Consider the following 13,632-nt stretch of genomic DNA (forward strand, 5'->3'; position numbering starts at 1 on the left):
ATGTGGTTGAATTTCAGAACTGATGAGGCACGTTCTAAAACCTGGTGTCTTTGCATTCTCGTGTAAGAGTCCTTTTTTGAGGCTGACGCTTTCCAAATTTATTGCCAGTGGGGGAATTTAAAAAGTTTGGTTTCAGCTTTTTTGTGTATTCGGTGTAGGAAAAGTACATTCCCCACCATTTTCATAGTCTTTTGTATAAAAAAGGCTAAAGAGCATCTTCAACAATGCCCCAGCTGGGAGATGGTCTTTTGCTAGACCAACAGAAAACTGCAAATTGTTCCCAGGTTTGAGCTAATGATGCACTGTTGGTATCACGATCTCCAGCTCCAAAATCTCTTAGCCTGTTTCAAAGTGCTTTATACAGTGAATAAATAAGCTTGTTCCTGTTCAACAGGTATAAGGACGGTGTCACAGAAAAAGAAACATTAACTTTTTGAAGCTAAAAAAAGTTTTGTTTTGTTTTGTTTTTTTTGCTTTTGAAGCTAAAAAAAAAAGCACAAAAGTAAATTGGTGACAAACCTAGAAGAACAATCTCAGGTTACATAGTTGCCTCAAATACATACTGTGCATCTTTCTGGTAAGTGAATTTACAGTTTATTTTGTGCAGGTTCTAACACAAACATTTCCACAGCGTGATAAACGAGTTTTTCACTATGACTGTAAATAGGGCATCTCCAAACTGCAATGTTCTGTGTCCTGTGGAGTTTTAGATTCTGATCCGATTACGTTACCATTTAAAATGATTGATACATCCCTTCTGTAGACTTTCTGAGTCAGCACAATTTTCTGAGGTGATTGTTTCCTTTTTTTTTTTTTGATCTGCTTAACAGATAACGTTAGTTCTAGGTAAAAAGTATATAGTGCCAGTTCATCTTGTTTGCAATTTCTGAATTTCCTAACCTAACAGCAAACTTATTTTTACTACTAAGTGGAGCAGAGTTGCTTTTTATCTGCAATCCTTAAAAGATGAATTCTCAAACTGCAGTTTTCTATTTGCTTATCTGTAGAGCTCAGTATTTGCCTGGCGTGATGTAGACACAGCTAAATCTGTCACCTGCTTCTGTAGTTTGCCTAGGTTGTCCAATTAGTTATAGCTTTCAGATTCATTGTTGTGGAGAGATGTGTAAAAAAAAAAAAAAAAAAAAAAAAAAAAAAAAAAAAAGTTTGTGGAAATTAGTAACTTTTAAATAAGCTTTATATTCCTAATTATGTTTATATCAATTTTCTAGAACTATGCCAAGAAAAAGAAAGCTGTTGGCTCAATTAAGTGCTCTCCAAAGCAACTCCAGCTTCCCTCCTTTTGATGCCTTGGAGGACCTGAACGCTACGCCTGATGGAGATTCTTCTCCAAAAAGCAGCAAATATTTTGCGACAGAGAAAAAAAATTCTTCCCAGCTAGAAGCAGATTTTTTCAACCAGCCCTGCATTAGTCTGGCCAAGTCCTTTCTGGGACAGGTAAGATGTGAATGCTGAGATTACTGTACTGGAGCATGTGCTAGCTAATAACTTAGTGTAAAAGGATGAAAGTCTTTTTTTGCCATTTGACTCCAGGGCTTTGCTATTTTAGGAATACAGCTCTCATTCCTTCTCTTGTTAAGTTCAGTGGAATTTAAAGACTAGTAGCCAAGTCTATTTTGGATGAAGTCAGAGGAGTAATTTTTCAGGTTTAGTTTACTGTCACATTTCAGATTAGTTTTTTTGTGGAGTTTTTCTCCCTTGTTTCTGTTTTACTGAAACGTACTTTACTGTTCGTGGTTTGAAGGTTGTTTCAGGCTCATTATTTTCCTTTCAGGTATTCCTTTATTTGGTTTTGGCTCTTGCTTAGCCCAGTGGAAAGTAAGAAAGTAAGGCTCTGCAGTCAGCAACATCTCCTCCTCTGCCTCCATTTTACTATCTTGTGATGCTAATAGCATGGCAGGCCCTTGGCCTTTCTTGACCAGTATCCACTCTCCTAGTGTACTCGAATGTTTCATTCTTAGCTGCAAGTTCAGCAGACTGTTTGGTACTTTCTTTTACGCTGCCCATACAGGGCATGCTTTGAAACTTGTATCTCATACTACCTGCTTTTCTATTTGCTGTTCTGAGTAACTCGTTATTCTCGGTACACCTGGTGAGCTCTCCCCTGATCCCCTTTCTGAGGTTATTAACACAAATATGCAAGGCAGCACAGGCCCTGGTGTGGAGACATTTAGGATTCCACAGTCCCGTGGTTAAACTCTTCACTGTGGAAACTCCTATCTTTTGTTTCTGAGTTGTTTTAAAACCATTACTTTTTCATGAAAGGACCTTCTCCCTTATCCCTTTGCAGAAGCTTTGAGGAATCTTTGGACCTTGTTGAAAGCCTTTGGAAATCAGAGTAGGGGAGATTAAACTTGTCTCTTCTTAGTGAGTCCTTCAAAAAAACTCTCCCGCCATTTCCATGGGAGGGAGTTCCTCCAGTGTTTTCCCTATAAAAAGTTCCAGTCTGGGACCTCCTAAACGCAATTGCAAAATGTGTCTTTAGTTTCACTGCTATGGTCTTTATCTTCTCTGAGTCTTTTTTTATACCTTTATTGTCTGTAGGGTGAACAGACTCTCTGGGTTCTCATTGGTTTAGATAACTTGAGGAATTTGTTCCACAAACTGTTGGCTTTGGCCTTTCTTTCTGTGTCTAGCTTTCTTTTTCTTTTCTAAGGATATTGTCTGGCTTGTAGTTGACGCCTTTTCTCTGCTTTCTAACCCTTCTGGGTTTTTTTTTGGTCTGCCTTAACCTCTCTCTGATACCTCATGTATGTTTGCTATCTTTGTAGACACCCTGCTAGAGGCTTGCCTTTCCAGCTTTAACCTTTGGCTGCCTCTCTTACGTTCTTCCTAACAAGTTTCCTCACTTTATGTAGTTTCCCCTTTTTGCTGGTAAGCAGAAATCCAAGAGATTATTTTTGGACCTTAATGCTTGTGGAAGGACACTGAACTTTATACTTAATGGTCATGATACAAAGTTGTTTTTCAGTGATAAGTCTTTGGAAAAGACTTTGCATTTTGCTCTGGATCAGTTTGAGAGTTTAGTCTTTTCTTGTGAGAACCCTGTGCAAAGCATTTGGTGGTGTCTTAAAACAACACATACCCTGTGTCCTGTCCTACTGTGATATTTACTTGGTCTACATGAGGATACCTGAAGTCTCCCAGTACTGATGCATTTTCTGTCTTAACTCCAGCATCCTTATGCATTCTGTTACCCCAGGCAGATGATATTTTAGTCCTAATTCTGTACTTTTACTATTTAGGCCTAGAATTACAAGCCAGGTGATTTCTAGGTTAATTTTAGATTTTCTTTAAAGTATAACCCCTAGTCTCCCATGACCCAGTCAATTCTCTCATTTTCTTAGAATTATAACTATAATGGTAATTTAATGTATCATTCATTATCTTCATTCTACCAGATTTTGGAGGTGCCTAGTGTACTAACACTGCTTACCTGAAGCATGATACTTGAGTTCTTAGAAACAAAAAGTACCCCAAAACATACACACAATAAATGGCCTCCCAAAATGAACTATCATAACACCAAGATACATCCTCAGTGAGAAATAAAGCCTCTGTAAAATAGTTTACTGTGAGGTATTGTGAATTATCATCATTTTTAAACTGTTTAACTGTGAATAGTTATTGTGTCTGAAGAGTCAGGAAAATGCCTGCATGCATTCAAAATCATAACCTAACTATTGCATTTCGTCATACTGAAAGAGAAATGTGGCCACATGGGTGTGCTTTTGGGGTGTTTACAGGCAGTTGCTAAACACCAGTGCTTTTCTGAAGTCACTGCGTTTTTCATAAAAATAATAAACTGATTGTTTTCAACAATTTGAGAAGTTCTGTAGGGAAACCTTGATAGACCAGAGTTGCAACATTTGAGTTGCAACGGCTTCTGGAGCATCTGTACTGGATCAGGTCAGTAACTGCATTAGCAATCCAGCACAAACATCTGTTAGGAATTAAGCTTTGTTTCTTAATGGTCATTTTTTTGAATGGCTGGTTTTCAAATATGGAAGCACTGAACATAGTATAATTAAACTGATAGCTGTTGCCTAAATGAGACTATGCTGCAGCATTTCTTAAACACACATTAAGTAAGATAAGAAGTTTAGAAATCAGGTCAAACCACAAAAAACTTTGTATGAAGTTTAGTGACTGCTTTCTTTTTAAAGATAATCTTTTCACTGTCATGTTTTTCTTTTCCCCCTGCATCTGCTTTGTTTTATTTAAGGAGGTACCAGCAGCAGGGAACACACTGTAATAACAAAGATCTGTTGTTGTCTACCTGAAGCCAATTCCCAGCTCTCCTGCACTGCCCCTGTCTGTGGTACAGAAATAGCATTGAGACTCACTCTGGTCATGACTGTCTCTACGGTTAGAGACTAGGACTTGTTTGAAACATCTCTGTGGAGAGAGACTATCTAATCATAGTAGTTATTTAATTGTGCCACTGTCGTATTCTTCTGAAGAATATACATTCATGATGTTTCATTGGTGGTGCTTTTTGCCTTAAACCTGGTGGATTGGGGTGGAGAATATGGAAAAATAATCACAAAAGCAACCCTCTGGGCTTTATTGTATACAGGACTATAAATTGGTTCTTTGTGATACTGCCACATCTAGGCACTCCAGGCATTTGGTGGCGTGAATGACAGGTAGGAACTTCTTGCTCTGGGCTGTGGCCTGGACAGTAGAAGCTGAAAAAGCTCATGTTAGCTTACAGACTGGCCTGCTAGATGGAGAGGAGAGTATGTAGTACCACCAGGTCCTTCTTTCCAACCTCTTTTTTTCCACAGCTCTTGCGCTCTGGTTATTTTGTACAGAGGGTTGCTAATTGATGCACTCCGACCTCTTTTTCAGATTTTAGTTCGCAAACTTCCTGATGGTAGAGAACTCTGGGGGAGGATTGTTGAAACAGAAGCTTATCTGGGTGGGGAAGATGAAGCTTCCCACTCAAAAGGTGGGAAGCAAACTCAACGAAACACGGCAATGTTCATGAAACCAGGAACTCTGTACGTGTATCAGATCTATGGGATTCACTTCTGCATGAATGTTTCCAGCCAAGGTAAGTTGAGGCTGAAAGAGTTTTAATGCCTACAGCATGGGGCTGATATTTCAAGCTACGCTCGCCATGTTGCAGTCGCTTGTGAGCTCCCCATGGGCTCTGTGAAGTCAATGGCTTGCTGTCACAATCTTCCCTTGGGACCTGGGTTTTGCCGTTGTGAACAGTATGTTAACTGTGGCCAGACGGCGTGTTAACTTTCAACGTTACAAGGAGGGCCCATCTCCAGCTGCGCAGTGACCAGCCCGGCGGGGTTTGGTGCCAGCTGTGAGCTGTATGAGCTGTTCAGGCACAGAAATAAAGACTAAGGACTGGAGGAGAATCTTGATAGGATGGAGATTTCCATTTTGATGACCTGGGCTGCTGCCGTATTCATGTGATTCAGTGAACTTTGTTCCTCAAAAGCAGTGATGTAGAAGTAAATTTGCAGTCTAATGACAGCCTAAATCTTCGTGTCTGTTGTCATGACAATAAACTCTTCTGTCCCCCACCTTTATCTTCAGAAGCTGTAAACGTTGGGAAAAACAAAAAGGTCTGAGATGTCTTAAGCTTAAGGAGTCACTGCAGGAACATTGTAGCTGCTTTGCTGTTATCTTAAAACAAAACAAAAAACCACCCCGAATCAAAATACCCCGACTGTTACAGAATCTTCTATCTTCTTTTATTATTCTCAAGATAATATAATCAACCCCTAATCAAATGATTCTGGAATTTACTGAGACTCTTCTTCCACGGCTCCTCTTAACATGCAAGCTTCTAAAACTTGGGGTTTTTTCTTTCATGTAAGAATGACAGTGTTTGCCTTGCAGTAAAGCTATTGGTTAATTAGACACTTTGAAATGGCAGCAGGTATTTCTTAGATACTTGTTAGAAAAAAATTCTCAAAAAAATTTTCTTTTTCACCATTTCAAAGATAGAGCTTAAAAAAACCCCGCCGCTTGTAAGTGGAAAGCAGATGTTGTAACAGTGACCATTAATCCTCAGATTTTGGCCTTTGGGCAGGAGCCAAGCAGAGAAACAGTGCCAGGTTATACTGTGGGGGAAGAGCATGTCTTTCTAAACAGAGGTCTGGAGTCTGGTGGATGAACACATGTGAATTTCATTACGTTGTCTCAGCCAAATCTGTTTAGATAATGAAAGTAGAATGGCTCTTTATTCAGGGTGGGATTCTTAGTGTTTGAAATAGTAGGAATAATAATTTTTATTAAAAAAAAAAAAATTCTTAGCCTTTGAATTCTAGAAAGATTTCTTTTGACATTTACCCGTTGGGAAATTTTCCCTTCTATACGTGTGTTCAGTTTTGTGGCAAATCAGTTAAAGAGCTCACTGTTGTGATGGATTTGGTTGGATTTTCTGTTACACACTTACTCTCCGTTAGCCTGTCGTGCATGCAGCTATGCTGTCACCAAGCACAGCTGCCACCAGCAGCTTTGGCAGGAACACACTGAAGTTAGTAGCATGGCTCTGCATGCTCTGCATCACAGATGCATCTACATAAGTAGGATTTACTCCTTCGGTATGTTTGTCCATTGGGAGACCTCATCACTCTCTACAGCTACCTGAAAGGGGGCTGTGGCAAGGTGCGTGTTGGTCTCTTCTCCCAAGTAACCAGCGATAGGACGAGAGGAAACAGCCTCAAGTTGCGCCAGGGGAGGTTTAGACTGGATATTAGGAAAAAATTCTTTACTGAGAGAGTTGGTCAAACGTTGGAACAGGCTGCCCAGGGAGGTGGTGGAGTCACCATCACTGGAAGTATCAAAAAAACTGTGTAGACGTGGCACTTCAGGACATGGTTTAGGGGCCATGGTGGTGTTGGGTTGATGGTTGGACTTGATGATCTTAAAGGTTTTTTCCAACCTTAATGATTCTGTGATTCTGTGATGTGCAGATGTGCTGAAAGAAGGAATTTGAAGAGGAATCATACCTGAGATGTGTTTCCCATCTTAACATGGAGAAGGAGCCTGTCCTGTCATTTAGTCTAAGGGAAGGATTGAGGAAGTAATCTTTTGTGGTGGCACGTAGGCACCTAGGTAGAAGGCAAAAGCATTTAATTTTCTGGACAGATCTTGGAAACTTTGTTTTGAATTTGGCTGTGGCTGTGCAGAAAACAGAAGGAAGCACTGGCAAAAGGAATGTCTGTTGTGCCCTAGCAGCAGAGACCATGCTTACAGCATGAAATTGTGATGTAATCAGTTTCATCATCCTTGTGCAGGGAATTGGCTGCAAAATATCCAAGGACTTCAGGGTCTCCCTGGCAATGCTGAGAAAACCTGAGTGACTGACCAGGAGACTATAAAAGTAATATGAACATACTATTTCTGAAGGTGTCACTTGGAAAGAGTGAACACAAATTACTGAGAGAACACTAAATGCTTTTCCTTTTTCAAAGGTTGCATCGCCAGTAATGTCCCAGAGCTGTGTCACTCTCTTCTTGGGATTTGGCAGTGCTGCAGAGCACCAGGAGAACACGGGATGATTGCATCTATTCCCGTACATCATCTTCTGCCTCCTATGATCTCCCTGGATCTTTCATATCCCCTCCTCAGCTGTCTTCCAAGCTGAAGGTTTCTAGTCTCCTTGGTTGCTCCTTCCTTAGGCTCTTGCTCCAAAGCTAGTCCGTAACTCTGATCATTCTGGTTGCCTGTCCCTGAATCTCTTCCAGTTTTGTTCTGTCTTGCTGTAGGTGGAGGGGAGGAGCAGAACAAGCCTAGACATGCACACACATTTTCAGGACAGCAGAGCAACTCACTTTGTACGAGTAGTTTGGGTTTACATCTGGGAATACTGTATGGCATTGCTGCAGCAAATTGGAGCAGCAGAGAAGGCAAAAAGTCTTTCGGGGTTCCCTGATGCCTTCAAACACACACAAATTTACTCAATCTGAAGCCATTTCAATTTTTGCCTGGATGCATGTTAGCAAAGTTCCTACTGAATGAATTGAGAATTAGGGGGAAACCCGAGGTTGATTTCAGGAGAAAACAGTTCTAGAGATTTTCCAAATTACTCTTGAAAGATGTTTCTGTTTGGCCATTGGGTGGTTTGCATCAAAATACTCATGTGCTGATTTTCAACAGTGTTTATTTCTGGAGACTGTTGGAACAAGCACATAGTTTTAACTGAGATCTAGTGTGGTTTTAGGTGGTTTGTTAAAGTTAGCACAAACGAATAATCACAAACAAATTCTTAGCTGGCTTGGATTAAACGATCTAGTTTTGTAGTGTAGGCAAGTCCTTGTGCTGCTTGAATTACAGGATCCTTGTGGGAGGAAGGCAAGCCGTTCAGAGAACCAGTACGTCCTCTTAAGTACTGGCAGTGACTGCTCTCCTGCTGCTTCTCAGACTCTTGAACTGAGTGACCGTAGAGCTGATTTGGAGCCTCTAGCCTGACGAAAGCAGCTGTCCTTTTACTGGAGAGAGAGCAGAGTGCTGTTCTGTCCCTGTGTTTTGCTACCTTCTTGGCACAGACACTGCATGGCTGTGTCCCAGACACACACTGTTGGGACCAGGCAAGCAGAATGAATTGGACTGTTGCAGCAGACTACTGTTTAAAGGTACTTTAACGCTGACTTGAATCATGCCGGGGCCTTCTTAGTCCCTAATTAGCTCAGGATCCAGGGCCTGTACAAGATGTGCAAAGCTTTATATGCTGCTTCTACTTGCTCCCCTCTGCTTAGCTTGTCAAGAACGGGGTATTTGGCTCATGAGACTCTGGCTTTTGAGAGTGTTTTGCTTTATACGTAACCTTGCAGTATCGTCTGTTTTAATACCAAGTAGAATAAACCTTCTCTTCTGTTTTCTGTATTTGGCTTATGCTAGACTTCAGGCTCAGCAGTATCACTCGGGGATAGGAAAAGGTGTGTCACCAGCAGAGCTATGCTGGGAGAGGTGCTTGGTAGAGAGGCTACCAAAGCACAGACTTTACCTTGAGAGCCACCACTGCTGTAGTGTCCTCAGCAGTATGTCCTCAGCTCAGCCTGATGCTGCCAACAGACCCCAGAAGCACTTCGGCTGTGGTTTGTAGTTCTGCCACTTTGCTGGGGCAAGAAGTTGCGGCTGTTGGCACGTTCAGTCGAGTTCACTTGACTGCATCTTTGTGTTCATAAAATCATAATGAGCTGAAGGGCGGCCTCAAATATTTTGTCACTGGGGAGGGGGAAATCTTTGTGCGCGTCACCAAGATAAAGCTGCATCGTGTGGGATTTTAATGTGAGAGGTCTTCCCATCACTGCGTGAAATGCTGCTACTGCCTGAAGCCACAGGGGGCATCACTACATTGTGGGTTGTTTTTCTGAGAAATCATAGATGATAGAGGAAGAAGAGTTTATAAGAAAATAGAACCAATGTCTTCCAGTGTGCGTGAATCCTACAGTATACGCTGGCAGCAGCACAATAGACTTAGTACAAAGAACCTTCCCTAGGGTTAAGATGTTGGGCTTCCCTCACTTGAGGAAGAAGGTAGATGCCAGTCAAGCTTCTCTTGGACTTAGCTGTGATTCGTTTCTCTGGAATTTGCCAAGGTGTGTGTATCGCTGCCAGATCTGAAAGAACAGCTTCTAAAATCGAGATCCCAGTGATGCTATACCCAGGCCCAGGTGACACGGCGCAGACTTCCCCCTAACTTTTGGATCCTAAACTAGGACTTTTTGGGAGCAGTGAGTCAGACGTGTGGAGAGAGGAGAAAATTTTCTTCTCTCCAGTGGCCAAGAGCCGTTTCCAAGAATGAGAGCTGGAGCCGTTCCAGGGAAGGAGCAGCAAGCTGCACAGTGGGGGTGTGGGACTTCCCTATCATTTTATGATTTCTAGCTGTTCAGGGAGAGAATTGGCCTCTGTGTTGTTGTTAGATCCCAGCTTTTAGCTCTGAATGCTGCTCATTATACGGAGCGACTCTTAGGCATGGGAGGTAGATATTCAGCATCTCTGGACTGGCACTGCTGCTGGTGGCGTGTCAGCAGCCGTACCCATGTCAGGCAGATGCTGAAGCTGGATGACCACTGCGAGCGAACTGCTGCAGGCTGCGGGGAGGGAGGAAGGCAGGCTGAAGCACTCTGGCAGGCAGGAGGTGAGCTGGAAGGATCCAGCTACTCTTTGGTAGTTAAAATAAAACTTCAGATGTGCAAGTATGCTCAGGAGGACCCGAACATCAACCCAGAGGTGTGGGGACAGATGGGGGCAGAGAAGGCAGTAGCTCGTGATGGCATCCCTGCATTCTTATTCTGCCTACTGTGCCCACCTCTCCCCAAAGCTCTTGTGGTGTTGCTCTCGCGTTCAGGGGCTGCTGGCTCAGAGCAGGGAGCGGGGTCTGTGTCACACACAGCTAGAAAGAGCGTGAAAACTTTCTTGTAGAAATTCAGAAAGAGCAGCCAGACAGAAATGCCAGGTATCCCCTGCCACAGCTCTGCCGATGCTCTGGGAGCACCTGCACTTTCTCCGAGTGCTTGTCCCTCTTTCTGTGAACTCCCAAAGACTGTTCATGTGTAACCACGGTTTCCACTTGCATTTGTCATGGATGAAGGCAAGTAGTGTAATTAGCGACTGCTCAGAATCCCACAGTTGTTCCAGGCAAGCGAGGCAGTGGCTCGATGCAAAGGATGTTTCTTTGTGCGTGGATGAGAAGTAGAGTTAGGCCATGGAGCATGTTCTTAAAAATCTAAAACGACCTCTGAGCTCTAAATCGGTGTAGTACAGGGAAGGAGCTTTTGGCTGCCAGATTAGCATCAATCCCCTTCCTCGGAGAAGGGAGTGCCTGGGAACAGATTGCAGACAGCTGTTGGAAATGCGGCTGTTGACTTCGCCGAGCTGTACCGAGGGGGCCCTGAGCAGGTTCAGGGCAAGAGGCACACCTCACAAAAGCCTGAAATCGGGCCCTCGGTTGATAGGCTCAGTTGGGAGCCCAGGAGGGTAATTTAGTGTGGTATTTGTGTAAAGTATGAGTGGGATTCTACTTTTGGAAATCGCAGGTCCTTAGGGATCTGTCGGTGCCTACAAAAAAAGCCTTTGCCAAGCGGGAGCGTGGCTCCAGATGTTTGAGGCTGGAGAGGGAGAGGGGATTCTTGCAGAGCGGCATCACCAAGCGTGCAGATGCTGGTGCGGAGGAATGCAGTGGGCGGCCCCAGCACAAGGGGTACTGTGTGGGGCAGCACACAGACCACTTGACCGGGCGGTCTCCTCACCCACTCAAGGTCATGAGAAGACCTTCCTTGCTGTCCACTGGAAAATACCAAGGAACTGTTTATGTCCCACTTAGGCAGGAGATCCTCATCACAGGGGAATGTGCTCAGAGCTGCATCTTTGCTTCACTGTCACCGAAATGGGGGAGGGCAGCTGGTCACAATGGTTGTGGGGGCCTGGAGTCTCCTAAGGCTCCTGACAGGGTGGCAGGTCACATTTGAGAAAAGAATCTGCCAGTTTTCTTCACTTCTTGTCATAGAAGGGTCTTTGCTGCAGTGATGCACTCAGGGCCGTGCATCGTGCAGCCTCTTGCGAGAGCTTCCCTGGCACAAGGGTTCGGATCGCTCTCCGTTGTAGCTACGCAGTTACCCAAAGCCAGGGTGGTCCCACCCGCTGTTACACCTCCAGTTGGGTGCTTGAGTTGGTAGCACCTGCAGCCAGGGCTCCCTCAGCAGCAGCTGCTCCCAGTGACTGCAGCTCCTTCCCAGGTTTCTCTTTGTCCAGCCTCACTCTGCCGGCTCTTTCTGCTGGCAGCATCCAGACTCATTCCTCCTCTCCTTTGTTAGCTGCAGTTCTTATAATCAGAGTTGATTATAAATCCACTGGGTTTGGGAGCAGCTTTGGATAGCTATGCCAAAACTGAACCATATGTGTATTTATTCCTGAACATTGTGCTGACACAAAAAAAACCCTTTTGCCCTCTGGCAAGCCTTGGAGCAGCAGCTAGACTTAGTAACATCAAGTAGTGGGGTTGGGGAAGAGCAAGTCAGCACTGATGAATAAAGCGCACAAAGCTATGGGACACTGGACCTTCGGAAGAGGGGTGAGTGGCTGACTCCAGAGCCTGGCACTTGAAGCAAAGAGGCCTGAGAGAAGGACAGACCCTGCAGGCAATGCCCTGCTCTGTCAGGCTCCGAGCTGAAGTGATCCTGCTGGCGTTTGGGGCTGAAAGCTGAGACGTTCTTGATGAATAGCCCTGTACTAACACGTGGTTCTTGTTCTGCACAGGGGAAGGGGCTGCAGTCTTACTTCGCTCTTTGGAACCTCTTCAGGGTTTAGATGCGATGAGAGAGCTGCGCAGCGCTTCAAGGAAAGGACCCGCAAAGCTGCTGAAGGACTGGCAGCTGTGTAATGGGCCCTCCAAGCTCTGCCAAGCATTTGGGATCGATAAAGCTTTTGACCGGAGGGACCTGACTCAAGATGCAGCCATCTGGATGATACCTGGACATGACCTACCAGGGGAGCAGGACATGGTAGCCACAACAAGGATTGGTATTGGCAACAGGGGAGAGTGGGCACAGAAACCTCTCAGGTTTTATTTACGAGGAAACAAATTTGTGAGCGTTGTAGACAAGAAAATGGAGACAAAGATGGCAGCAAAGGGACAGTCTTCTTGCAGCTGATGGGTCTTGCAGGTGTGCCACTGACCAGGACTGGAGCTGCGCTCTTATCACAGTCTCCAGCTATGTCACAGCAGCAGCTAGGGCAGGCATAGCAGCTTGGAAGTTTTTAACAATAAATGTACTTCATCACAATGAACAGGCTAAGGTGTAATTTTACTTGTGGGGCAGACTGGGATGGGTCTCCCAGTCAGAACTGAGGTTGGTTTTAGATGTTGAAGGCCACTTTCTCCCTTGTGAATGGATCCAGGCTCAATTAAAGGTGGACAAATGGTGAAGGCTCGTGGCTCTGACCTGCTGTGCTGCTCCCATCACCCCTGGCCCCCAGTAGAGGCCGTTGCTTGGCTGGTGCAGGGGAATAGTCAGAAGACTGGATGGCAGCAGGGCGGACTGAAAGGATGAGAGCTGCGTTTGATCAGCCTGGAGCAGGGGAGGTAAAGGAGGGGTCTTACTGGTGTGTACACCTACCTAGTGGGAGGGTGTGGAGAAGACAGAGCCAGACTTTTGTCCAACAGGATGAGAGGCAACGGGCACAAGCTGGAAAACAGGAAGTTCTCATTAGCTGTATGGAAAAATGTTCACCGTGAGGGTGGTCAAACACTGGAACAGGGGCCCAGAGAAGCTGTGGGATCTCTGTCCTTGGAGACATTCAAACATCCACTGGACAAGCTCCTGCGTGACCTGATCTAACACATTTTCTTTGAGCAGATATTGGGACAAAAGACCTCCAGAGACCCCTTCCAACCTAATACCGGTCTATAACATCCAGCTTGGAGAACAATGTTTTTTGTTTGTCTTCCCAGTTGCTTTTGAGACCAGTTCAAAACTTACCTGTGTGTGAACCCCAGCACAGACAAAGCACCAATGCTGAGACTTCTGTGATGCTGCAGCCTGCTGTGAGGTACAGGGAAGGGAAAAACCTCTAGGATTTAGGGCAGAACCTGCAGAACTGCAGCCATGCTGGCAGTTTGAAGGGCGACAGGGACACCCC

General features: G+C 44.5%; 1 protein-coding gene across 1 annotated transcript; it reads left to right on the forward strand.

Annotated features, from left to right (window-relative positions):
* Nucleotides 1-609: 609 nt before the first annotated feature.
* MPG (N-methylpurine DNA glycosylase) lies at nucleotides 610-12,644 on the forward strand (the record flags this gene model as incomplete). The annotated part of the gene is made up of 3 exons (XM_082006860.1): nucleotides 610-1,455; nucleotides 4,873-5,077; nucleotides 12,250-12,644. The coding sequence occupies exons 1-3, from the start codon at nucleotides 1,234-1,236 to the stop codon at nucleotides 12,642-12,644; spliced, it is 822 nt and encodes a 273-aa protein (XP_081862986.1). The 5' UTR covers nucleotides 610-1,233.
* Between the last annotated feature and the right edge of the window lie 988 nt (nucleotides 12,645-13,632).

This window comes from Phaethon aethereus (assembly GCF_964289735.1).
Source record: "Phaethon aethereus genome assembly, chromosome: 15".
NCBI lineage: Eukaryota > Metazoa > Chordata > Aves > Phaethontiformes > Phaethontidae > Phaethon > Phaethon aethereus.